The sequence below is a fragment of the Pelophylax lessonae genome (assembly GCF_965119305.1).
Source record: "Pelophylax lessonae genome assembly, chromosome: 10".
Taxonomy (NCBI): domain Eukaryota; kingdom Metazoa; phylum Chordata; class Amphibia; order Anura; family Ranidae; genus Pelophylax; species Pelophylax lessonae.
Genome location: NC_138777.1, coordinates 93,289,037 through 93,316,994, shown reverse-complemented (window position 1 = coordinate 93,316,994; position 27,958 = coordinate 93,289,037). Strand labels below are relative to the sequence as shown.

The window sequence follows — 27,958 nt, the reverse complement described above, 5'->3', positions numbered from 1 at the left end:
TGCCTTGATTGTAACATACAATGTGCATACATTAATAAGCAGATTGTAAATCATAACCCTACAGAAAACGTTGGTATGTGTGACTAAGGATATAATATCATAACTAACTTGAGCTTTCTGTTGAAAAACTGTTATAGTGATTGTAAAGGTTTTTTTTTGCATTCAGTGTGAAGGCCCCCTGTAATACTTACCCAAGCTTGATACCAATCCAGCGATGTGCACAAGAGTCAGGGCTCTCCTGGGTCTCACCCTTCTCATTGGCCCACAGCCAATAAGGAGGTAGCTGGGGGGGAGGGAGCAGGGGGGGGAGGGCGGCGCTGAGCCAGAGGTGGATCGCGAGCTAGCATGCACAAGTGCTCCCATAGCAAGAAGCTTGTTTTGGGGGCACTCGGCAAGGGGGAGGGGCCAGAATTGTCATCGGGGGACCTGACAAGAGGAGAATCAAGGCTGCTTTGTGCAAAGCTATTTTATTTTAAAGAAGAGAAAAATGAACTTTTAGAGCCACTTTAAATACGTGGGTTTAGTTCTGGTTTAAATTTCTCTGGTACTGAAAGATTTATGTGCATGTTAGCAGTTATATGATTAACCACTTCAGCCCTGGACAGTTTTACTCCCTTAATGACCAGGCCATTTTTTGCGATACGGCACTGCGTTGCTTTACCACTTGCCGACCGCCCCCTGCATTTTTACTGGCTGGCTTGGCCACGTGAAATGACGTAGCCCTGGTGCTGGGGGGTGAGCACGCGCCACCGTCGGTGCGCTCCTGCCCCCACTAGGCAGCGGGGATGCCAATCCATGGAACTGGTGGCCGCGATTGCCGCCGAGCACCTGCAATCGCTCCCAGCTGATAAAGGACGGTCAGCTGTTTTACACACAGCTGACCGTTCTTCTCTCTGAAATGATCACAGAGAGCCTGTGATCCTTCTATATAGGATCACAGATCTGTGTGGTCATTTCACAAGCCCATTCCCCATACAGTTAGAAAACTCTCCCCTAGGCTCACACTTAACCCTTTGATCACCACTGTGTTAACCCCTTCCCTGCCAATGTCATTATTACAGTAACAGTGCATATTTTTAGCACTGATTACTGTAGTAATGTCACTGGTCCCCCCAAAAGTGTTAAAAATGTCTGTTAGGGGTCCGATCTGTCCGCCGCAATGTCGCAGTCCCACTAAAAATTGCAGATTGCCGCCATTACTAGTAAAAAATAAATAAATAAATAAAAATGACATAAATCTTTCCCCTAGTTTGTAGACAATCAAAATACGCTTATTGCGATTTTCTTTTTACCAAAAATATGTAGCAGAATACAAATTGACAGAAAAGGATGACATTTTTTGATTTTTAATTTTTATTTGGAAATGTTATATAGCAGAATGTGAAAAAATATTGTTTTGGTTTAGAATTGTCACTCTTTACAGGGCAAAAAAAAAAAAAAATCGCTGAGGTGATCAAATACCACCAAAAGAAAGCTCTATTTGTGGGAAAAAAAAGGACATCAATTTTATTTTGGTATAGTGTCGCACAACCGCACAATTTTCCAATAAAATAACGCAGTGCCAAACTGCAAAAAATGGCCTGGTCATTAGGGGGCAAATCCTTCCGGTCCAGAATTGGTTAACTGAGAATTGCGTGGTCGTGCAACGCTGTACCCTAATAAAAATGTATTTTTTTCCCCACAAATAGAGCTTTCTTTTAATGGTATTTGATCACTGCTGCGGTTTTTATTTTTTGTGCTATAAACCAAAAAAGACCGTAAATTTCGAAAAAATAAAATATATATATTTTTTACATTCTCGTGTAAAACACATCTAATAAAAACATGTAAAAAAATCGAATTTCTTTATCAGTTCAGGCCAATTTGTAGTCTGCTACATATTTTTGGTAAAAAAAATCCCAAAAAGCGTATATTAATTGGTTTGTGCAAAAGTTATAGCGTTTACAAACTATGGGATAGATTTATGGACGATTTTTCGTGGGACTGCGACATTGCGGTGGACAAATCTGACATTAAGTGACATTTTTTTGGGGACCCGTGACACCAATACAGTGATCAGTGCTAAATAATATACACCGTTACTGTATAAATAACACTGGCAGGGAAGGGGTTAACATCAGGGGTGATCAAGGGGTTAAGTGTGCTCCTAGGGATTACTTTCTAACAGTAGAGGGACAGGACTGACTGCAGGAAGAGAGAGATCTGTGTTCCTGATTAGTAGGAACACATGATCTCTCCCTTCCTGACAGAACAGCCGTGACCATCTGCCTTGTTTACATAGGCAGGCGGCTGTTCTGTCATTCTCCTTCACAAGTCTAATCACAGTGGGAGCGTGACTCCGGCGGCGCGTGCATGCCCCCCTAGAGCCCTAAAACAAAATCACGTGTACGTACGTGGTTTTGCGCTTAAGGGCCACCCTGCCACAGTATATGTACGTAGGGCGGCGCTCAACCACTTGCCGACTGCTGCACGACTATATACTGCGCCAGTCAGCCCCCTACAGGCAAACCGATGTACCGGTACGTCGCTCGCTCCCGCCGCTCTGGGGCGCGCTACTGCGCGTCCCCAGCACCGCTAATGATCTCATTGGGTTCAGAACCGATCAGTCATCAGGTACAGGCCAATGATTTTTGGTCTGGACCTGTTATTCGGTCCTGCCCAATCAGATACTGATCTGTGCCTGTGAAATGTAAACACAGGCACAGAAAATACCTGCTCTCCCCTCCCATGATCCTTTTTGGATTCATTGAGAGAAGAGAGCACATCTAAACTGTGAGTACTGGACCAGCACACCCACACACACTTAGATAGGCACATTTAACCCCTGATCGCCCCCCTCCCAGGTAACCCTTACACCCCCTGTCACGACATACACTGTATACTGTATATAGCAGTTTCCTATATACCTGTATAAGTGTGACTTGTGACCAGGTTTAGCGCTTTTGGCCCTTCCTTTTACACTTGGATACCCGGCACCCCCCCAATAAAGATTTAACCCCCTGATCCCCCCCAGTTAACCCCTTCCCCCCTGTCACATTGCACACTAATAAATAGGTAATACAGTGTTTTACTGTATCTTGCATTAGTGTGATTGTGACTTGAGTTAGCGCTAGCGAGTTCGTTTCTGTCCCAAGGAGGTTTAGGGTCCCCGCCACCCCCCCCAATAAAGATTTGAAATAGTCCTTGACAACCAGGTGCTTTTTCTATCTGTGAGTCACACTACTGTACCGGTAAATTTAGTTACTAAAATGACCAAACGGTGGTACAGTAGTGCGGAGGCTTACAGTATACTGACCATGTCAGATGAGAGCGATGGGGAAGCCTCACTGGCAGAATCAGGGACAGTATACGAACCTGAAGAGAGCAGCAGGTCCTTGACAGACAGCTCTGATGACAGATGGGTCCCTGTTAGAACCAGGCATACCCGACCCCATTCTGGAGTTGCTGAGGTGCAGCGTGCTTGTATGGAGCAGAGTGTCTGTACTAGTGCCGCTCATCCTTCTGGTGGCCTGGCAAGTGGCAGCGGTCTAGTACACCCTGGACCTAGTACAACCAGCACTGCAGTAACACTTGGTGACGTGGCGAGTCCCATAAGTGCAGTTGAAGCTGGTGTGGTGGCTAGCACAAGTAGTGGCCCGCAGCCACCGCAAATTCAAAGACAGGCCCGTAGAGCCCATAGTGCCCTCCCTGATGTGCTGGCATATCCCAATTGGCAACCCACTGATACTACAGCGCCAGTGCTTCCCCCATTCACTGCCCAACCTGGAATCCACGTGGAAACAGCTGGTTTTACGCCCCTGAATGTTTATGAGCTGTTCTTCACGGAAGATCTTTTCAGATATATTGTGGATCAATCAATTTTATATGCACAACAATTCATCGCTGCCAACCCAAATTCGCCCCTTGCCAGACAATTCGACTGGAAACCTATAACGGTTCCCGATTTTAAAATCTTTCTGTGCCTTTACCTCAACATGGGCATAACCAAATAGAGTGAATTGCGGCTATATTGGTCCACTAGCCCAATTCACCATATGCGCGTGTACTCTGCCTCCATGTCCAGGGCGAGATACGAGCAAATTCTGCACTTCAACGACAATGAAATCTGTCGTCCTCGGGGGAGACCCTGAATATGATCAGCTCCACAAAATTCGGCCCCTTGTAGACCACTTCAATCAGCAGTTTGCAGCCTTGTTTACCCCCCAATAAGTTGTCTGCATTGACGAGTCCCTGATTAAGTTTACTGGCCGCCTTGCTATGAAACAGTACCTCCCCAGCAAGCGTGCCAGATACGGGGTCAAGCTGTATAAGCTCTGTGACAGGGCCACAGGCTATACAATTAGTTTCCGGGTCTATGAGGGAGCCCCCCAACTGCCCAGACTACATAGGGAGCAACGGCAAGATAGTTTGGGACTTGGTGTCACCCTTATCCGGAAAGGGGTACCATTTGTACGTGGAACAACTTTTACACAAGCGTGCCGCTATTTAGTCACCTTCTTGAATTACAAATTGGCACATATGGCACCGTGCGACCTAATCGCCGGGACTTCCCCCAACGGCTTGTAAATTCCCATCTTAGTCGGGGGGAGAGAGCCTGCTAGAAAACGGACAAATTGCTTGCAGTGAAGTGGAGGGATACACAGGATGTTTTCGTTCTGTCCTCCCTTCACGCAGACACGACAATCCAAATTACTACGGCAACTGGCGTTATGGAGAAACCCCTCTATGTCCACGACTACAACCTTAATATGGGAGGGGTGGACCTTGACGACCAGCTTTTGGCGCCGTATTTAGTTGCCCGTAAAGCCAGACGCTGCTACAAAAAAGTGTCTGTTTATTTATTCCAATTAAATAGAAAATTGGTGAACCAAAAGAAACTGCGCAAAATGGTGATATCTGACAAAATAATTAAATAAATAAATCAACGTGATAAAATTAATTAAATAAATATGTGAGGAATTTCTTCCATAGTGCAAGCAGCAATAAAAAACGTGTAAAACGCATAAAATGTGGAATAATGTGGGTTAAATTGCGCTCAGCACTCAGAAACACAAGAAAGTGCTAATGTGCATAAAGAAATGAATAGTCCTAAAGTGAAAAGTCCTTTGGATGAATAAAATTGAATATAAAAAGTCCTTAAAGTGCCCAGTGCAACACGGATCTCTCAGAACAGACTGAATACACTCTATCTTCAAGTGAGGGACCTCCACCATAAAACTCTCTCCACCCAGTGCTCAGGGGTAAATACTCCTTACCAGAACTGGTGGACCCCTTGATTATAGGGGGTCTCAAACAGCTTAAATGGTCCACAAATGCCTCCAAGCTATCCTTAGGGTCTCTTTTAATAAGGCTCAGCTCGCATAGGGAACTCCAGGGTGTTTTGGAGAAAAGATAAGGAAACTCCAATAGTGTAATAAGTTCTAATACTTGGGGTTTATTAATAGAATTGCACTTACTCAAACATGGAATTCATAATGCCTTCATAAAATATGCAGCATAGGTTCGGTGTACGAGACGCTCCTCTGCTTCTACGTGTCACCAACCCGGAACTCAACGGTCTCACGTTCCCGACGCACGTTTCGTCAGGCGTGCTGACGTCATCAGGGGATCATGTGACCGTACGTTTCCATTCACAATAAATAGAGATATTCAGCTGACAACATCCAATCGCTGGCCAGCGGCTCCTGAACCGCCCATTCCCCCCGGAATAATAGGTTCTCTCCCATAACCAGGAAGTACACCGCGGCCATCTTTTGTTTGGGCAAATCGCCAGTATAACACTCGGATTTTCATAACAAGCCCGAATAAACAATATTGCAAATGGAATCAAATTGTCAAACTGAAAATTAATACCAGTCAATATATATCAAATTAAAGCGATGGAATGCTGTTTACAATAGATGGATTCATGATTGTATATATTACCCTCAATCAAGTATTATAGACCATACTATATAAGAATTTTATTAGAATATAATTATTAAAATATTAATTAAAAATATTTATTTATTTCAACATATCCCTAAAATTAGATCCTAAAAATTAAATTAAATTAATATGTAGTTAATTGATTAAAAATTAATTAATATAAATTTAAATTTGGTATTATTATACATAAAATTATTATTATTAAAAAAGGCAGATTTGATGATGTACGCTTAGAAAGATTTTGATGGAAATTTAAAATTTTATAAAAATTGGTTAATTTATTCAAAGATTTTATTCTAAAAATTTGAAATGTAACAATTTAGGTCGATGTCAATATTCATACCTTACGGCTGTAAAGTTTGCATTTTGTAGATCCATTGGGTTTCGTTCATAGAGATTTTTTTGGTCATATTTCCCCCTCTCCAATGGCGATCTACTCTGTCAATACCACAAAAGGACATCTGAGATGGATCCTTATTGTGGTATAGGCGGAAATGGTTGGAAAGGCTATGCTTGAGAAAGCCTCTCCTTACATTCCCAACATGCTCATTGATTCGGATTGAAAGCTCTCGTGTGGTCCTGCCTATATATTGTAATCCACATGGACAACTTATTAAGTAAGTCACATGAGTGGATCTGCATGAAATTAGCTTTTTAATTGCAAACTGTTGTCCTGTGACTTTGGACTGAAAACTAGTGATTTTCCTAGGGTTTTTCTTTGTTATTAGGCAGGCATTACATTTACCACAAGGAAAAAATCCTTTAACGTCCAAAAAGGTTGGATTATTCTTTGGGGGATCAGGTATGTTTGGTGCCAACATGTGTCTCAGGTTTGGGGCCTTCCTAGAAATAAAGTGTGGTCTTTCAGGAAGGACTTTATTCAATGTTTTATCTTTTAGTAAAATCGACCAGTGCTTGCGCACAATTGCTTCGATCTGTTTGTAGTTCCTGTTAAAATCTGTTAAAAACGCCAGTTCCCCTTTTTTCTCAGTTTCCTTCTTTTTAGTTTTTAACAACTCACTCCTAGGCATCCGATGTACCAGGTCTCTGATTTTGGTGACCTCTTCACGTTTGTGTCATGGTCTTACCTTCTTGCTGTTCTCCTTCGTTTGACATGTGCTGGCGGCCATCTTGGTTTCTGGGTTTCTTGTAGCCTCCCACCCTGCGGCTCCTCCTTCCCACTGGGAGGAGCTGGATGCCTAGCTCATATATATATAGGAGGTCTGTGGCTTCAGTTCCCTGCTTGGTCCTCCTGTGTTCACATGCTTCTAAGACTGCTGCTACTTCTGGTTCCTGTTCCTGGCTTCGTCTGACTACCCTGCTGGTTCCTGATCCTGGCTTCGTCTGACTACCCTGCTGGTTCCTGATCCTGGCTTCGTCTGACTACCCTGCTGGTTCCTGACCCCTGGCTTCGCAAAGACTCTGCATCGGTTTTGCCATCCGTTTGGACTTTTGCTTTATAGCTTGTTTTTCAATAAAGCTTTCTTATTTTCACTTATCTGTTGTTGTACGTCTGGTTCATGGTTCCGTGACATTAGGACCAAGCCATGAATTCTGACGGTACAGGGCCATCCTCGCTACCCACGCTGGTTGCCAGACTTGATCAGCAGGATCACCTGTTGGGTCGGTTCGCCGTGGCGTTGCAAACCCTGCTTGAACGCACGGCACCACAGGCCACAAATTCTGACAGTACAGGGCCATCCTCACTACCCACGCTGGTTGCCAGACTTGATCAGCAGGATCACCTGTTGGGTCAGTTTGCCGTGGCGTTGCAAACCCTGCTTGAGCGCACGGTTCATTTCGCTCCCGTTGCCGATGGGTCGGTTGTCGCTCCTGGGCCCGCTCCTACTGCCGCTCCGGTTGTTGCGCCAGAGTCTACCCCGACACCTGTTGTTGCGCCTGCGGTGTTTCGGGGTATGTCCGGTTCTGCCCCCCTTCCACAGCGCTTTGGGGGAGAGCCAACTCAGTGCCGAGGTTTCCTTAACCAGGTGGGCATTTATTTTGAGTTGCTGCCACATGCCTTTCCTACTGAGAGATCAAAGGTGGGCTTCTTAATCTCGCTGCTCTCGGACAAGGCCTTGGCCTGGGCCAGGCCTTTATGGGAGAACAACAATCCGGTGGTTGCCGAGTTTTCCGGTTTTGTTGCTTCTCTTCGGAAGGTATTCGATGTGCCGGCTCGTGCTGCCTCTGCTGCGAAGCTCCTTATGTCCATCAGACAGGGTTCACGATCCGTAGCTGAATACGCCATTGAGTTTCGTACCCTGGCAGCAGAGGTGGGCTGGAATAATGAGGCTCTGGTCGCTACTTTCTCTCATGGTCTCTCGGATGCCTTGAGGGATGAGGTTGCAGCTAAGGACCTACCAGTGGAGCTCGAGTCTCTTATTTCTTTCCTGATTTTGATTGACACCAGACTCAGGGAGAGACCTTCCTTTAAGGAGAGTCTGCGGAGGCCTCCTAACAGATTGGCGCCTACCTTTGTTGTCCCACCCGTGCCTCCCTCTCCTCCCACGCCTCCTGGGGATGACTTGTCTGGGGGTGAACCCATGCAGCTGGGGTTTGCTCGCCTGTCCGAGGGGGAGAGGGTACTCCGGAGACGCGAGGGCCGATGAATGTACTGTGGTCTCGGTGGGCATTTTCGGTTGGCATGTCCGAACCGTCCGGGAAACGCTCGCACCTGAGATCCTGTCGGGGGCAGATCTTGGGTGGAGTCTCCTCGTCCCCGGTTTCCCGTGTTGACAAACCACTGATCACTGTTGTCCTCTCCTGGGTCGGGGGCTCGGTGACGACCCAGGCGTTGGTGGACTCTGGTGCTGGTGGTTTGTTCATTGATAGTGTGTTCGCTGCCGCCAATTCCATTCCTCTGCATGGTCGAGGTTCTCCTCTGGCTCTTGAGGCGATAGACGGCAGACCCCTTCTGCCGCCACACGTGACTCATGAGACCCTTCCAGTGGGGTTAGCCATTGGTGCCGTCCACAGAGAGTCGGTCTGCTTCCAGGTTATTTCATCTCCACACTACTCGGTGGTCTTGGGGTACCCCTGGCTCCAGAAGCATAATCCGATTTTCGATTGGAGATCGGCCGAGATCCTCTCGTGGTCACCGCAGTGTGGGGCTAGTTGCATCCATGGGCCTGTCAAGTTGCTGTGTACTTCCTCGGACTCTCTGTTGCCCCCTGAATACGAGGAGTACCGGGATGTATTTGATAAGGTGCGCGCGGTTGCCCTACCTCCGCACCGCCCATACCATTGTGCCATCGAGTTACAATCTGGTGCCGTTCCTCCTCGTGGCAAAGTCTATCCACTGTCGGTAGCGGAGAATGAGGCCATGGAGGAGTACGTGAGGGAGGCGCTTTCACGCGGACACATTCGCAAATCCTCGTCCCCGGCAGGGGCTGGATTTTTCTTTGTGAAAAAGAAGGGCGGTGAGTTGAGGCCTTGCATCGATTACAGGGGTCTCAATCGCATTACGATCAAGAACGCTTACCCGATACCCTTGATTTCCGAGCTGTTCGATCGCCTTAAAGGGGCCACGGTCTTTACCAAACTCGACCTGAGGGCGGCATATAACCTCGTAAGGATCAAGGCGGGCGATGAGTGGAAGACCGCGTTTAACACCAGGACCGGTCATTATGAATCCTTGGTTATGCCCTTTGGGCTGTGCAATGTGCCCGCAGTCTTTCAGGAATTCATCAACGATGTTTTCCGTGACCTGTTGCAGCAGTGTGTGGTGGTCTACTTGGATGACATCTTGGTATATTCTGAGTCCATGGAGACCCACATTCTGGATGTCAAACGAGTGTTGCAACGGTTACGAGAGAACAAGCTGTTCGGTAAGCTTGAGAAATGCGAATTTCACCGATCCCAGGTAACCTTCTTAGGTTACATCATTTCCGCTGAGGGGTTCTCCATGGATCCTGAGAAGGTTTCGGCTGTCTTACAGTGGCCCCAGCCCAGTGGTCTTCGCTCCCTGCAGCGCTTTTTGGGCTTCGCCAATTATTATCGGAAGTTCATCAGGGACTTTTCCATGCTAGCCAAGCCTCTCACGGATCTGACCAGGAAGGGCAGTAATTCCCAGGTCTGGCCGCCCGAGGCCATCCGAGCTTTTGAGGCTCTAAAGTCCGCCTTTGTGTCGGCTCCGATTCTGTCGCATCCCAACCCTGGGTTGCCCTTTGTCCTCGAGGTGGACGCGTCTGAGACGGGAGTAGGCGCCCTTCTGTCTCAGCGTAGAACACCAGAGGGTCCTCTGCTTCCTTGTGGGTTTTACTCCCGGAAACTGTCTTCCGCGGAGTGCAACTACCAGATTGGTGACAGGGAGTTATTGGCCATCGTGCAGGCTCTTAAAGAATGGAGGCACTTGCTCGAGGGTTCGGTGGTTCCGGTCCTCATCCTGACGGACCACAAGAATCTGACCTACCTCTCTGAGGCCAAGAGATTGACACCACGTCAGGCCAGATGGGCTCTGTTCTTGTCACGTTTTAATTACGTGGTCTCCTACCTACCCGGTTCCAAGAACATCAGGGCGGATGCCTTATCACGGCAGTACTCCGACCTGTCCAGGGAGGAGTCGATTCCGACTTCGGTCATACCTCCGAATCAGATCCTGGCCGCCATTCGCACCAGCCTGACCTCTCCCCTGGGTGAGCAGATTTTGGCGGCTCAATCTGGTGCTCCCTCTGGGAGACCCAACGGCAGATGTTTTGTGCCTGAGGAGTTGCGCACTCGGTTGTTGCGAACCTACCATAACTCCAAGACCGCGGGGCATCCTGGAAAGAATCAGCTGTCCTGGGCTGTTTCACGTCTGTTCTGGTGGCCTTCCCTACGTTCCGACATCGCCGCATATGTAGCGGCATGCTCCGTTTGTGCCCAGAGTAAGTCCCCTCGGCACCTTCCGTTGGGCCTTCTGCAACCCTTAGCCACCGGGGAGCGCCCATGGTCACACCTGGGGATGGATTTCATTGTGGACCTCCCTGCATCCCGAGGCCATACGGTCATTCTCATGATTGTGGATCGGTTTTCCAAAATGTGCCACTGTGTTCCTCTCAAGAAGTTACCCTCTGCACAGGAGTTGGCCACGATTTTTGCCAGGGAGGTCTTCCGGTTGCACGGTTTGCCCAAGGAGATTGTGTCGGATCGGGGGAGTCAGTTTGTGTCCAGGTTCTGGCGCGCCTTTTGCTCCCAGTTGGGGATTCATCTCTCCTTCTCCTCGGCCTACCACCCTCAGTCCAATGGGGCCGCAGAACGATCCAATCAGGCCTTGGAGCAATTCCTTTGTTGCTATGTCTCCGATCACCAAGACAATTGGGTTGACCTCCTGCCTTGGGCTGAGTTTGCCAGGAACACGGCGGTGAACTCTTCCTCTGGGACGTCTCCCTTCATGGCCAACTATGGGTTCCAACCTGCCGTGTTACCGGAGGTATTCTCTCCCCAGGATATTCCGGCTGTGGAGGATCACCTTTCCGTCCTACGTGCTTCTTGGGTACAGATCCAGAAGTCCCTTGAGGTCTCTGCGCAGCGCCAGAGACTCCAGGCTGATCGCAGACGAGCGCCTGCTCCTTCCTACCAGGCCGGAGACCGTGTATGGTTGTCCACCCGCAACCTCAACCTTCGAGTGCCCACTCCCAAGCTGGCGCCTCGCTTTGTTGGTCCCTTCCGAGTGCTTCACAGGGTAAACCCGGTAGCCTATGCCCTTGCGCTTCCTCCTGGCATGCGGATCTCCAACGTGTTTCATGTCTCCCTGTTGAAGCCTCTGGTGTGTAATCGTTTCACTTCCTTGGTTCCTCGGCCTCGTCCGGTCCGAGTGGGCAATCGTGAGGAGTATGAGGTGAGCAATATCCTGGACTCACGCCTGGTCCGCGGTCGGGTGCAGTTTTTGGTTCATTGGCGTGGTTATGGTCCAGAGGAGCGTTCCTGGGTTCCCTCCGCAGATGTCCATGCTCCTGCCTTGCTCCGAGCCTTCCACGCACGCTTCCCTCAGAAACCGTTCTTTACTCCGCGGAGGAGGGGCCCTTGAGGGGGAGGTACTGTCATGGTCTTACCTTCTTGCTGTTCTCCTTCGTTTGACATGTGCTGGCGGCCATCTTGGTTTCTGGGTTTCTTGTAGCCTCCCACCCTGCGGCTCCTCCTTCCCACTGGGAGGAGCTGGATGCCTAGCTCATATATATAGGAGGTCTGTGGCTTCAGTTCCCTGCTTGGTCCTCCTGTGTTCACATGCTTCTAAGACTGCTGCTACTTCTGGTTCCTGTTCCTGGCTTCGTCTGACTACCCTGCTGGTTCCTGATCCTGGCTTCGTCTGACTACCCTGCTGGTTCCTGATCCTGGCTTCGTCTGACTACCCTGCTGGTTCCTGACCCCTGGCTTCGCAAAGACTCTGCATCGGTTTTGCCATCCGTTTGGACTTTTGCTTTATAGCTTGTTTTTCAATAAAGCTTTCTTATTTTCACTTATCTGTTGTTGTACGTCTGGTTCATGGTTCCGTGACAGTTTGTAGCCTTTTTCTACAAATCTTGCTGTCAGTAAATTCGATTGATCCTGAAAGTCTTCATCATTTTTACAATTCCGCTTGATGCGCATATATTGTCCTTTTGGGATGGCACCCAGCCATTTGGGATGGTGGCAGCTGCGGGTAGGGATATAACTTTCTATCTGTTTCTTTAAAGAAACTTTTTGTAGAAACAGAACTACCCTGTTTCACCAACGTTAAATCTAAAAAATTAACTGACACTTTGTCCCATGTGGCTGTGAATACAAGGCCATACTGGTTCCTGTTCATGTCATCAAGGAATATTTTTAAGGATTCCTCTGACCCATTCCATACAAGTAGTAGATCGTCAATGAATCTTTTGTATAGGATCAGTGACGGATTCAGATTGGCAAACATTTCTTTCTCTTCCCATTGCCCAAGTAGAATGTTTGCCACACTCGGGGCATATTTGGCGCCCATTGCCACGCCTCTTATTTGGTTATAATAACCTCCATCATGCCAAAAATAATTATTTTCCATGGCTAAACTCAGGGCGTCGCAGATAAATTTTTTTTGTTGTGGTTTTATGTTGGTTTTGGTATTTAGAGCGGCTATGGTGGCATTAAGTACATCATCTTGCTTCAAACTAGCGTACAGAGACTCAATGTCAACTGTCACCAAGAAGGTATTTGGTTGTACTTCTACTTGCTATAATAGGTTAATCAAATGTTTACTGTCTTTAAGATGAGAAGGATAAAGTGGTACAATCGGCTGCAAAAAATGGTCCACATATTCCCCTATCCGGGAAAAAATTGATTCGATGCCACTAATAATAGGCCTCCCAGGGGGCTTTGTCTTATTTTTGTGGACTTTTGGCAACTGGTAAATTGTGGGTAAACGTGGTGCTTTTGGCACAAGATACTGTGCCTCTTTTTTAGTTAATATACCTCTTTCTTTGGCCTTTTTTACTATTTTCTCAAGTTTCGACTTTAGACTTTTGGTTGGGTTGGTTCTCAACTTTTTATATGTGACTTGGTCACCCACTAGTCTGTCCAGTTCTAGTTTGTAATCATTTTTGTTGAGAACCACTATTCCCCCCCCCCTTTGTCTGCTCCTCGTATGACTATGTCTTTACGATTCTCTAATTCCTTGAGGCCCTTTTCCAGTTCTTTTTTGGTATAATGATGTTTCAATTTAATTTTCCGCACATCATCTTCTACCATACTCTTAAAAACTTCCAAACAATGGTTGGAAGCTTTGGGGGGATTAAAAACAGAACAATTTTTCAATCCACTATCCTGATATTCAGCATCGTTAAAGGTAGGGTTGCATGGTTTTTCTAGAAAGTGTTTTTTGATTTTAAGCTTCCTGACATATTTCTCAATGTCAATAAAAGTGTTGAACTTGTCAACACTTTTGTCAGGAGCAAATTTTAGACCAAGTTCCAGTATTTTTAATTCATCAGGGGTGAACTGGGCATTACTGAGATTAAAAATCCCGGCCCCTAGGATTCTCTTTTCCTTTTGTTTCTTTCGTCCACCTCTGCACCCTCTCCTTTGTTTTCCGTTCTTTCGTTTGGTGGAAAATTTCTTTGGGGTGTCGTCTCCTGTTGATAATGGGGATAAGTATCCCCTCCCCACTGCTGCCAGTGGTTCTCTCTCTGCCAGTGGTTCCCTTGGTTCCATTGTTGTTGGGGTCTCCAATTCTGTGATCCCCTCCCTCGTTGCCAAGGCTGGCCTCTCCCACCTCCTCTGTGTCCCCGCCAAGCTCCATTTGGGTGGTTGAAACCTCTTCCCCTTCCTCTTTGACCCGGGGCGCCACCTCGCCCCCTCCCCCGAAAACCCTTCTGTTGATTTTCTGGGGTATAGGCCAAAGGGGAGTAGCTGTTATACGTGGGTACATTATACTGGGAGGTATTAAAATACTGTGGACTGTTATTTCTATTTTCAGGATATTCATTCCTACCATTATCATCAAAATTTGGGGTCCCTCCAGTGGGAGTGAAATTGGGGTCTATAAATCTCTCAATTCCCATTTCTCTCACTGCCGGGGACTGTGCAGGGATATTAGTAGTGTTAATGGCATTCAGTCCTGACGTAATTTCCTGCCATTTATACACTTTGGATTCTTTATAGTCCAATAGGTCTCTTTGGTAGTTATTAATCTTTTTATTTCGAGTGTCCTTATCTATTTTCTCTAAGAATTTCTGGGTAGATGTAATTTTTTTCTTTAAAATCAGCATTGTCTTTAAAAGGTTCTAAAGTTGTTTTTAGCTCACTAATTTTTTCCTCCAGCTTAGTCATTTTCGCTTTCCTTTGCGATATTATAAGACTAAGTAGTCTGGATTCGCTGTGATTAAAGAAATTAAACCATTCTTTATCTAGGTCAGGATCTACCAGACCATCATTGGGACCTAGATCCCAACGTAACCTTCTTGGCGTTATTTTCATTTTTATGTACTGTTCCAAGGTGGCCAAATCCCACCATACACGGATTTTCTTTTCAAGTACATTTTTAAGAGTTTTGACACTCTGCTCCATTTCTTTGGAAACAGTACTTTGTGCTGAAAAAATATCTGCTGTAGTCCTATCTTTCATGAAGTCAAATATATCCATTGCTGCAGGATCAACACAAATGTGAAATATAAATAGAAAATTGGTGAACCAAAAGAAACTGCGCAAAATGGTGATATCTGACAAAATAATTAAATAAATAAATAAATCAAACCAACCTTTTTGGACGTTAAAGGATGTTTTCCTTGTGGTAAATGTAATGCCTGCCTAATGACAAAAAAAAACCCTAGGAAAATCACTAGCTTTCAGTCCAAAGTCACAGGACAACAGTTTGCAATTAAAAAGCTCATTTCATGCAGATCCACTCATGTGACTTACTTAATAAGTTGTCCATGTGGATTACAATATATAGGCAGGACCACACGAGAGCTTTCAATCCGAATCAATGAGCATGTTGGGAATGTAAGGAGAGGCTTTCCCAAGCATAGCCTTTCCAACCATTTCCGCCTATACCACAATAAGGATCCATCTCAGATGTCCTTTTGTGGTATTGACAGAGTAGATCGCCATTGGACCAAAAAAATCTCTATGAACGAAACCCAATGGATCTACAAAATGCAAACTTTACAGCCGTCAGGTATGAATATTGACATCGACCTAAATTGTTACATTTCAAATTTTTAGAAAAAAATTTTTGAATAAATTAACCATTTTTTATAAAATGTTAAATTTCCATCAAAATCTTTCTAAGCGTACATCATCAAATCTGCCTTTTTTAATAATCATAATTTTATGTATAATAATACCAAATTTAAATTTATATTAATTAATTTTTAATCAATTAACTACATATTAATTTAATTTAATTTTTAGGATCTAATTTTAGGGATAAGTTGAAATAAATAAATATTTTTAATTAATATTTTAATAATTATATTCTAATAAAATTCTTATATAGTATGGTCTATAATACTTGATTGAGGGTAATATATACAATCATGAATCCATCTATTGTAAACAGCATTCCATCGCTTTAATTTGATATATATTGACTAGTATTAATTTTCAGTTTGACAATTTGATTCCATTTGCAATATTGTTTATTCGGGCTTGTTATGAAAATCCGAGTGTTATACTGGCGATTTGCCCAATCAAAAGATGGCCGCGGTGTACTTCCTGGTTATGGGAGAGAACCTATTATCCCGGGGGGAATGGGCGGTTCAGGAGCCGCTGGCCAGCGATTTGATGTTGTCAGCTGAATATCTCTATTTATTGTGAATGGAAACGTACGGTCACATGATCCCCTGATGACGTCAGCACGCCTGACGAAACGTGCGTCGGGAACGTGAGACCGTTGAGTTCCGGGTTGGTGACACGTAGAAGCAGAGGAGCGTCTCGTACACCGAACCTATGCTGCATATTTTATGAAGGCATTATGAATTCCATGTTTGAGTAAGTGCAATTCTATTAATAAACCCCAAGTATTAGAATTTATTACACTATTGGAGTTTCCTTATCTTTTCTCCAAAACACCCTGGAGTTCCCTATGCGAGCTGAGCCTTATTCAAAGAGACCCTAAGGATAGCTTGGAGGCATTTGTGGACCATTTAAGCTGTTTGAGACCCCCTATAATCAAGGGGTCCACCAGTTCTGGTAAGGAGTATTTACCCCTGAGCACTGGGTGGAGAGAGTTTTATGGTGGAGGTCCCTCACTTGAAGATAGAGTGTATTCAGTCTGTTCTGAGAGATCCGTGTTGCACTGGGCACTTTAAGGACTTTTTATATTCAATTTTATTCATCCAAAGGACTTTTCACTTTAGGACTATTCATTTATTTATGCACATAAGCACTTTCTTGTGTTTCTGAGTGCTGAGCACAATTTAACCCACATTATTCCATATTTATTCCAATTGGCTGTGCTGAACGCCTTTGTCCTATACAGGGCGTTCGGACGAACCGGATCCTTCCTAGAATTCCAGGAAGAGATCATCAACGCCTACCTGTACCCAGGGGATGTTCCTGCCTAACTTCTCCTTCCAGATGCAGTGAGCCGGGTGCATGAGAGGCATTTTCCGAATGTCCTCCCAAGTACCCCTACCCAAAGACGCCCCCAAAGAAGATGTCGTGTCTGTAGCAGGAGCGGATGTAGGCGTGACACCCGCTATTATTGTCCCGAATGCCCTGACCTGGTCTCTGCATCGGGGACTGTTTCCGTCGCTACCACACACTAGTGGAGTATTAGTGTAGGGTACCGCACGACATAGTGTAGGGCACACAAACACAGGGTCTCAAAAGATGTTTGATGGCTATCGATATTTTGAGAGACCCTAATCTGGAAAATTGCAGTTCACAAAAAAAAGTGTAAAAAAAAAAAATATAAAATAAAAAAGCCAAAAACAGTTGTCGTGTCAGTTATTTTTATGTTCTTCTCTTCCTACTGTACTTTTACTGTACTTTGTTTTTCATTTCTTTTTCTTAACCTGTTTCTCTTGCAGGTACCCGTCGGCTGCCACACTGATTTTATATATTATGACACAAACAGCGTTTGCGCTCAGCATATATGGATACCTCTGATGGCAGCAGCTGTGGTAGGTTGATTTCACCCCTGCAGTTAAAATACCTTTAGGTATACGTGGAATATTGTCATGTATACCCACCATTAAATCAGTGGGTTTGGTTGTTGGGCGGTTAATGGTGTGTAATACTACACAATTTTCCTGTGGTGATTTCTGTTAGGTTCTCTTTTTTTCGTTCAGCCCACAGGCTGCATGAAAAAAAAAAAAAACCTACACTATATGCCAAACAAGGACCAGCAATGTACTGGTACGTTGCTGGACTTCGAGTGGTTATACCAGGAGGATGCCTACAGATTTAGGCATCACCTTGGTATCGTTTTTTACAGCCAGCTTACATGTAAAAGCAATCCTAGCGGATAATTGGCCGCTAGACTGCTTTTACATGCAGTGGGAGGAGACTCCCACCCCCTTTACATGCAGTGGGAGGGTACTCCCCCCTCCCGCCGCCTTCCGTGGTTTTTCTCGGGCTCTCCTGTCCCACCGGTTTACCCGGGAGTGCAGCCAGTGGTTCAATTATCTAACCATAGAGCTGATTGGAGATGAGAATGGCTCCAATCATCTCCATGGCCTAAGATACCGGAAGCTACGAGCATTTCATGACTTCTTTTTCGCCAGAAATAAACGGCGCCATTGGGAAAGCATCTTATCACACCAATTTTGGTGTAGTCAGATGCGTTGAGGAGAGATCTAGAGTCTAAAAGACCCCAATTTTTTTTTTTAAAATAGTACCTGTCTGTCACTACAGATTGCTATCATAGGGGATATTTAAATTCACTGTGATAACAATAAAAGTGATAAAAAAAAAAAAAAAATGAAAGGAAAGGTGTCAAAATAATATAAAAAAGCAAAAAAAAATTAAGCCCCCCTGTCCCCCCGTGCTTGCGTGCAAAGGTGCACGCAAGCGTTGGTCTAGTGTCATATGTAAACCGCAATTGCAGCATGCATGTGAGGTATCGCCGCGAACACCAGGTCGAGGGTAGTAATTCTTGCAGTAGACCTCCTCTGTAAGTCTAAAGTGGTAACCTGTAAAGACTTTTAAAAATGAACGTAGTTTGTTGCCACTGCACAGGCATGCGCAATTTGTAAAGCATGTCATGTTTGTATCTATGTACTCGGCATAAGATCATCTTTTAAATTTTACCAAACAATTTGGAATTATATAGTGTATTTGTGCATTCAGTTAAAAAAAATGTATTTATTTCGGAGAAATTGCGTTTTGGAAAATCTGTGCGCAAATACCGTGTGACAAAAAAATTTGCAACATCCACCATTTTGTTCTGTAGGGCCTCTGCTTTAAAGAAATATATAATGTTTGGGGTTCAAAGTAATTTTCTAGTAAAAAAAAGTCACAGAAAAGGCTTGGTTTTCAAGTGGTTAGAAGAGTGGGTGATGTGTGGCTAAGATTGAGCATAAAATGCAGGGACAGTTCAAACACCCCCCAAATTACCCCTTTTTGAAAAGTAGACACCCAAAGCTATTTGCTGAGAGGCATATTGAGTCCATGGAGTATTTTATATTTTGCCCTAAGTTTTGGGAAGGTGACAATTTGTTTTTTTACACAAAGTTGTCACTAAATGATATATTGCTCACGCATGCCATGGGTATATGTGAAATGACACCCCAAAATACATTCTGCTGCTTCTCTTGAGTACAGGGATACCACATGTGTGAGACTTTTTGGGAGCCTAGCTGTGTACGGGACCCCGAAAACCAATCCCCACCTTCAGGTTTTCTAATGGCGTAAATTGCTTATTTTACCTTCGCACTACCTGTCACAGTTTCAGAGGCCCTGAAATTTCAAGATAGCACAAAACCCCCCCAAATTACCCCATTTTGCAAAGTAGACACTCTAAGCTATTTGCTGAGAGGCATGTGAGTCCATGGAATATTTTATATTTTGCCACAAGTTTCAGGAAAATTATTTTTTTTTTTTTTTTACACAAAGTTGTCACTAAATGATATATTTATATATATATATGTATTTTGGGGTGTCATTCCACATATACCCATGGCATGTGTGAGCAATATATCATTTAGTGACAACTTTGTGTAAAAAAACAACAAAAAAAAAGAAATAATAATATTCCCGAAACTTGTGGCAAAATATAAACTATTCCATGGACTCACCATGACAACTTTGTGTAAAAAAAAAAAAATGATATTTTTAATTCATTTTTCTAACACCTGTGACAAAAAAATGAAATAATCAATGAGCTCAACATGCCTCTCAGGACATTCCTTAGTTAATTGGGGGGGGGGGGGGGGGTTGTACTGTCCTGCCATCATGAAATGAGATAGGCAGTCAGAATTTAAAGCTGCGTAAATTCCAGTATTTACACCATAGTTTGTAGACGCTATAACTTTTGCGCAAACCAATAAAAATACGTTCATTGAGATTTTTTTTGTCAAAGACATGTAGCTAAACACATTTTGGCCAAAATATATGACATAAATTGAGTATATTGGATATTTTTTAAAGACAAAGTTGAAAATGTAATTTTTTCTCAAAATTTTCGCATTTTTTATTAATATCGCAAAAAATAAAAAGCGCAGAGGTGATAAAATACCCTCAAAAGAAAGCTCTGTTTGTGGGGAAAAAAAGGACCTGAATTTAATTTGGGTACAGCATTGCATGACCGCGCAATTGTCAGTTAAAATCATGCAGTGCCAAGTTGAAAAAAGGGTTCTGGTCTTTGAGCAGCCAAATCCTCCGGGGCTAAAGTGGTTAAAATGACATCAATTTTGGTGTGCTGTGTAAGACACAGTACTGCCAAGAAGTAAAAAAAAATAATCAGCAGCAAAGTGATTTTTTTAACTCTTGCAGTAAAGGAAAAAAAAAACTTAGAGCCTCCCATGTGAAGTGCTTCCCTTTTTGCCTACCCCTCCTGCTTTTCCTATACCTGTATTTCTTTTTTTTGCCATTGTTTTTATGCAGCACTGCAGAAAATAAACCTGCTAGGAAAGGAAAAGAGACAGAGCAACATCTTAGGACAGGCTTCCTAGAAGGATGGTAGGCAGTTTCTTAGCAATCCTGTCACTGGCAAATTGTTAACAGTGACTAGGTTGCTCACCTGACATGACCTTTACACTGCCATAGTTGAATAGCTTCAAAACTAGCAGTCATTTGGATGCAGCACCTAATATGACCTAGACCTGTAAGATGAACTTTATTCCCGTTAGACTAAACTTTGATAAAAGGTGTATTATAATGTAAATAATGTGCAGATAACCATTACATAGAATGTTTATTTCTTATTTATAGTGACATTATTAAGTTATATTTAATACTCATCCATTAGTGTACTAACTTAATGTGTATACTATATTTCAGAATATAGTCATCATTTATCGTAAGATATGGAGAAGTTTTTCATAACTCAGAAAAGTCACTGCATTGACAGGGAAGCCTCTCAAGCTGTTAACTGTGAGACCTTTCAACAGTACACGGAGTCCTTCCTTTTTAATGCTTTGATAAATGCAGTCATATAGTCCCCGATACTGCACTTTATACATGCCATCCATCTGTAGGCGTGACTTTATAACATCCATTGGGTTTGCAGCTGCCCACCCCACAGTTCCTGCACAACCGCCAGCAAAAAGCATTGTCCATGTACCTGAAGAGACAAAGCAGAAAAGTGTTTCTTTTCTTCCATCGTGTATTATGAACCTGCCATTAAAACTAGGCTCTGGTTAACTATACTGCTACAACTGCCTGCACATATTTTCATACCACTAGCCAATAGTTTAATAAAATATACTGTATATCTTAATTGCACAGTACAGGACACAAGACTTGTATGCTTGGATGCTAGGGCAGCCTAAAGAGAATACCTATACAACCATGCCAACTGCCAAAACGAGGTTCCCGTTTCATGCTAATGTCTGTATGTAATGTCAAAAATAAGCCAAGGACAAATCCAAGGAAAATTCCAAGCTCTCCTTAGTGACCAGCCTGCGACCAACCAAACTGACCTGTCTAACAGTATGCGTTAAAAACAAGCGCACACATTTGCAAATACACACGAAAGCTACAGGTCCCGCATGTATTTGCAAATGTGTGCAGACAAAACCCCTGTTTTGTCTCACAAATATCATTTAATAAAGTAATTGAATAGCACAAATACTGAGCACTAGCAACAATTCCTTTACCAGCTGCATAGCTGCACTTGCACTTAGCACCTTGTAAGGGTATCATTATATGCCCAGCAAGTCTTCCACTTGGCATGGTGCACCTTTATAATTTAATTTATTTCATGTTAATAATACATAAGGATTATGTTTATTGATTGATTTTATTATAGTATTTTTTAAATTATGTTGGAATATAAAGTTTAGTCCATACACACACTGTGCACTTTGGCACCATATCCTTATTTCCCTTGAGCAGGTAGCGCCACATATCAACATTTTTTCTTATCTGCCTATTGGACCCCAGGACCCCCAGGGGTAGGTGGCAGCTTCCACCTGACGTTTATACTTGGACTCTCCATGGCGCTGGTCACACATGGCCTTTCATAGTTCTCCAAGATGTTTGGGACAACCTAGCTACTGACTCCTTCAGGAAACTGTGTGCAAGTGTACCTAGAAGAACTAATGTGGTATTAAAGGCAAAATGTGGCCACACTAAATATTAGCTTGATTTTAATTTCTCTTCTGTTAATTTGCTTTCAATTTTGTCAATTGATAAACAAAAAAAAAAAAAAAAAATATTACCACTTCTATTTCTGAAAGCATTCTTAATTTAAAGCATCTTCCTAAAACTTTTGCACAGTAGTGTATATCACTCATTTACAGCATGCGTTTTTTGGGTCTATGACTCAAACTTTTAGAAACCTTTTTGAAAAGAGGACAGGCAATTGTATTCCCTTATTTTTTCCATGACAAGTTATTATTAAACTTGTGAACAATATACCTATCCCTAAAGGGTACACATTTGTAGCCAACTCAACAAACAAGGCTCATGGCAGTTTGAGAAAAAAAAAAAAAAACCATACATAATTAAGTGAAGACACAGACATCTAACCATAAGTTATACAATGCATGCTTAAAGGGATTCTGTCACTAATAAAAAAAAAAAAGTGTAAATTAGCTACTTCTGGACCGGAAGATTTTCCCCCTTACCCACTTGCCGACTGCCGCACGACTATACACTGTGGCAGTCAGCCCCCTTCAGGCAAAGCGACGTATTTGTACGTTGCTCTCTCCCGCCGCTCTGGGGCGTGCCCCAGGCACGGTTGATGATCTGATTGGGTTCAGAACCGATCAGTCATCAGGTCCAGGCCAATTATTTTTGGCCTGGACCTGTTGATCGGTCCTACCCAATCAGATACTGATCTGTGCCTGTGTAATGTAAACACAGGCACAGAAAAGACCCGCTCTCCCCTCCCATGATCCTTTTTGGATTCATCGAGAGGAGAGAGCAGATCTAAACTGAGTACTGCACCAGCACACCCACACACACTTAGATAGGCACATTTCACCCCCGATCGCCCCCCCCAATTAACCCCTACACCCCCTGTCACAACACACACTGTATACTGAATATAGCAGTTTCCTATATACCCGTATAAGTGTGACTTGTGACCAGGTTTAGCGCTTGCAGCCCATCCTTTTACACTTAGGATACCCGCCAGCCCCCCCCCCATAAAGATTTAAACCCCTGATCACCCCCAGTTAACCCCTTCCCCCCTGTCACATTGCACACTAATATACAGGTAATATAGTGTTTTACTGTATTTTGTATTAGTGTGATTGTGACTTATGTTTGCGCTAGCGAGTTAGTTTCTGTCCCAAGGAGGTAAGGAGGTTTAGGGTCCCCATCCCCCCCCATAAAGATTTAACCCCCTGATCCCCCCTGTCCCAACACACACTGTATACAGTACATAGCATTTTCCTATATACCCGTATAAGTGTGACTTGTGACCAGGTTTAGCGCTTGCGGCCCTTCCTTTTATACTTAGGATACCCGCCACCCCCCTCAATAAAGATTTAACCCCCTGATCACCCCCAGTTAACCCCTTCCCCCCTGTCACATTGCACACTATACACAGGTAATATAGTGGTTTACTGTATTTTTGTATTAGTGTGATTGTGACTTGAGTTAGCGCTAGCAAATTATTTTCTGTCCCAAGTAGATTTAGGGTCCCCGTCACCCCCCCCCCCCATAAAGATTGAACCCTCTGACCCCCCCTGATCACCCCCAGTTAACCCCTTCAGTGCCCTGTCACAGTGTCACTTTTATAGTGTACAGTTTTTAATTCTGATCACTATTATTAGTGACACAGGTGACATTAGTTAGGGTTAGCGTCAGTCTAAGTTAGCGCAGATCCCTGGCGCATAGTTAGAAATAACCCCTTGATTACCACATACACACACACATACACACACACATACACTTCCATTACTAGTATAGTGTTTGAACAGATCAATATCTGATCTGAACGATACTAGCGTCCCCATAGTTTAGGGTTCCCAAAACGCAGTGTTTGCACGATCAGCACTGATTCCTGCCAGCACCTGCGTTTAACCCCTCTGCCCAGCCCACCCCACCCCACCCAGGCAAGTGTAGCAATCAATAGATTACTGTCACTTACAAAAAAACACAACACACAAAACCGCTGTGTTAGCAGAGTCAGGCCTGATCCCTGCTAGCATTAGCAGTTTTTTTTTGGTAGTGGTTGAAAAAGTCACACTACTGTACCGGTAAATTGAGTTACTAAAATGACCAAACGGTGGTACAGTAATGCAGAGGCTTACAGTATACTGACCATGTCAGATGAGAGCGAAGGGGAAGCCTCACTGGCAGAATCAGGGTCAGTATACGAACCTGAAGTAAGCAGCGCCTACCTGACAGACAGCTCTGACGACGGATGGGTCCCTGTTAGAACCAGGCGTACCCGACCCCATTCTGGAGTTGCTGAGGTGCAGAGATCGCAGTGTGCTCGTACGGAGCAGAGTGTCTATACTAGTTCATCCTTCTGGTGGCCTGGCAAGCGCCAACGGCCTAATACACCCTGGACCTAGTACAACCAGCACTGCAGTAACACTTGGTGACGTGGCGAGTCCCATAAGTGCAGTTGAAGCTGGTGCGGTGGCTAGCACAAGTAGTGGCCCACAGCCACCGCGTATTTGAAGACAGGCCCGTAGAGCCCATAGTGCCCTCCCTGATGCGCTAGCATATCCCAATTGGCAACCCACTGATTCTACAGCCCCCGTAATTACCCCATTCACTGCCCAACCTGGAATCCCTGAATTTATGAGCTGTTCTTCATGAAAGATCTTTTCAGATTTATTGTGGATCAATCAAATTTATGTGAACAATTCATCGCCGCCAACCCAAATTCGCCCCTTGCCAGACCATTCGGCTGGAAACCTATAACGGTTCCCGATTTTAAAATCTTTCTGGGCCTTTCCCTCAACATGGGCATAACCAAAGAGAGTGAATTGCGGCTATATTGGTCCACTTGCCCAATTCACCATATGCGCATGTACTCTGCCTCCATGTCCAGAGCGAGATACGAGCAAATTCTGCAATCAAACAACAATGAAATCTGTCATCCTCGGGGAGACCCTGAATATGATCGGCTCCACAAAATTCGGGCCCCTCGTAGACCACTTCAATCAGCGGTTTGCAGCCTTGTTTACCCCCGAACAAGTTGTCTGCGTTGACGAGTCCCTGATTAAGTTTACTGGCCGCCTTGCTATGAAACAGTATCTCCCCAGCAAGCGTGCCAGATATGGGGTCAAACTGTACAAGCTGTGTGACAGGGCCACAGGCTATACAGTTAGTTTCCAGGTCTACGAGGGAAAAGATAGCTCTGTGGAGCCCCCCAACTGCCCAGACTACATAGGGAGCAGCGGCAAGATAGTATGGGACTCGGTGTCACCCTTATCCGGAAAGGGGTACCATTTGTACGTGGACAACTTTTACACAAGTGTGCCACTATTTAGTCATCTTCTTGAATTACAAATTGGCGCATGTGGCACCGTGCGACCTAATCACCGGAGCTTTCCCCAACGGCTTGTAAATTCCCGTCTTAGTCGGGGGGAGAGAACCTGCTTGAAAATGGACAAATTGCTTGCAGTGAAGTGGAGGGATACACGGGATGTTTTCGTTCTGTCCTCCCTTCACACAGACACGACGATCCAAATTACTATGGCTACTAGCGTTATGGAGAAACCCCTCTGTGTCCAGGACTACAACCTTAATATGGGAGGGGTGAACTTTAACAACCAGCTTTTGCCACCGTATTTAGTTGCGCGTAAAGCCAGACGCTGGTACAAAAAAGTGTCTGTTTATTTATTCCAATTGGGTATGCTGAACACCTTTGTCCTATACAGGGCGTCAGGACGAACCGAATCCTTCAGAGAATTCCAGGAAGAGATCATCAATGCCTACCTGTACCCAGGAGGTGTCCCTGCCCAACTTCCCCTTCCAGATGCAGTGAGCCGGCTGCATGAGAGGCATTTTTCAAATGCCCTCCTAAGTGCCCCTACCCAAAGACGCCCCCAAAGATGTTGTGTCTTTAGCAGGCGCGGATTTAGGCGCAACACCCGTTATTATTGTCCCACCTGTCCTGACCAACCTGGTCTCTGCATAGGGGAATGTTTTGAGCGCTACCACACACTAGTAGAGTTTTAGTGTAGGGTACAGCACGACATAGTGTAGGGCACACAAACACAGAGTCTCAAAAGATGTTCGACATTTTGAGAGATCCTAAGCTGAAAAATTGCAGTTCACAAAAAAAAAGTGTTAAAAAAAAATAGAAAAAAAAATATAAAATAAAAAAGCCAAAAACAGTTGTCGTCTCAGTTATTTTTATGTTCTTCTACTCTTCCTACTATACTTTTACTGTACTTTGTCTATTTTTCATTCTTTTCTTAACCTGTTTCCCTTGCAGGTACTCGTCGGCTTCCACACTGATTTTATATATTCTGACACAAACAGCGATTGCGCTCAGCATATATGGATACCTCTGATGGCAGTGCTGTGGTAGGTTGATTTCACCACTGCAGTTAAAATACCTTTAGGTATACGTGGAATATTGTCATGTATACCCACCATTAAATAAGTGGGTTTGGATGTTTGGCCGGTTAATGGTGTATACTACACAATTTTCCTGTGGTGATTTCTGTTAGGTTCTCTTTTTTTCGTTCAGCCCACAGGCTGCATGAAAAAAAAAAAAAAAAAACCTACACTATATGCCAAACAAGGACCAGCAATGTACTGGTACGTTGCTGGACTTTGAGTGGTTATACCAGGATGTGACAGGGCCACAGGCTATACAGTTAGTTTCCAGGTCTACGAGGGAAAAGATAGCTCTGTGGAGCCCCCCAACTGCCCAGACTACATAGGGAGCAGCGGAAAGATAGTATGGGACTCAGTGTCACCCTTATCCGGAAAGGGGTACCATTTGTACGTGGACAACTTTTACACAAGTGTGCCACTATTTAGTCATCTTCTTGAATTACAAATTGGCGCATGTGGCACCGTGCGACCTAATCACCGGAGCTTCCCCCAACGGCTTGTAAATTCCCGTCTTAGTCGGGGGGAGAGAACCTGCTTGAAAATGGACAAATTGCTTGCAGTGAAGTGGAGGGATACACGGGATGTTTTCGTTCTGTCCTCCCTTCACACAGACACGACGATCCAAATTACTATGGCTACTAGCGTTATGGAGAAACCCCTCTGTGTCCAGGACTACAACCTTAATATGGGAGGGGTGAACTTTAACAACCAGCTTTTGCCACCGTATTTAGTTGCGCGTAAAGCCAGACGCTGGTACAAAAAAGTGTCTGTTTATTTATTCCAATTGGGTATGCTGAACACCTTTGTCCTATACAGGGAGTCAGGACGAACCGAATCCTTCAGAGAATTCCAGGAAGAGATCATCAATGCCTACCTGTACCCAGGAGGTGTCCCTGCCCAACTTCCCCTTCCAGATGCAGTGAGCCGGCTGCATGAGTGGCATTTTTCAAATGCCCTCCTAAGTGCCCCTACCCAAAGACGCCCCCAAAGATGTGTCTTTAGCAGGCGCGGATTTAGGCGCAACACCCGTTATTATTGTCCCACCTGTCCTGACCAACCTGGTCTCTGCATAGGGGAATGTTTTGAGCGCTACCACACACTAGTAGAGTTTTAGTGTAGGGTACAGCACGACATAGTGTAGGGCACACAAACACAGAGTCTCAAAAGATGTTCGACATTTTGAGAGATCCTAAGCTGAAAAATTGCAGTTCACAAAAAAAAAGTGTTAAAAAAAAATAGAAAAAAAATATAAAATAAAAAAGCCAAAAACAGTTGTCGTCTCAGTTATTTTTATGTTCTTCTACTCTTCCTACTATACTTTTACTGTACTTTGTCTATTTTTCATTCTTTTCTTAACCTGTTTCCCTTGCAGGTACTCGTCGGCTTCCACACTGATTTTATATATTCTGACACAAACAGCGTTTGCGCTCAGCATATATGGATACCTCTGATGGCA

General features: G+C 44.4%; 1 protein-coding gene across 1 annotated transcript in view; it reads right to left on the bottom strand.

The window, feature by feature from the left end:
- Positions 1-20,795: 20,795 nt before the first annotated feature.
- The window catches only part of SLC25A45 (solute carrier family 25 member 45), a 66,669-nt gene continuing 59,506 nt past the window's right edge, over positions 20,796-27,958 (bottom strand). The window contains exon 6 of the mRNA XM_082269706.1: positions 20,796-21,088. Within this exon, the coding sequence (XP_082125832.1) occupies positions 20,820-21,088 (269 nt within the window). The 3' untranslated portion in view covers positions 20,796-20,819. The remainder of the gene's footprint in view (positions 21,089-27,958) is intronic.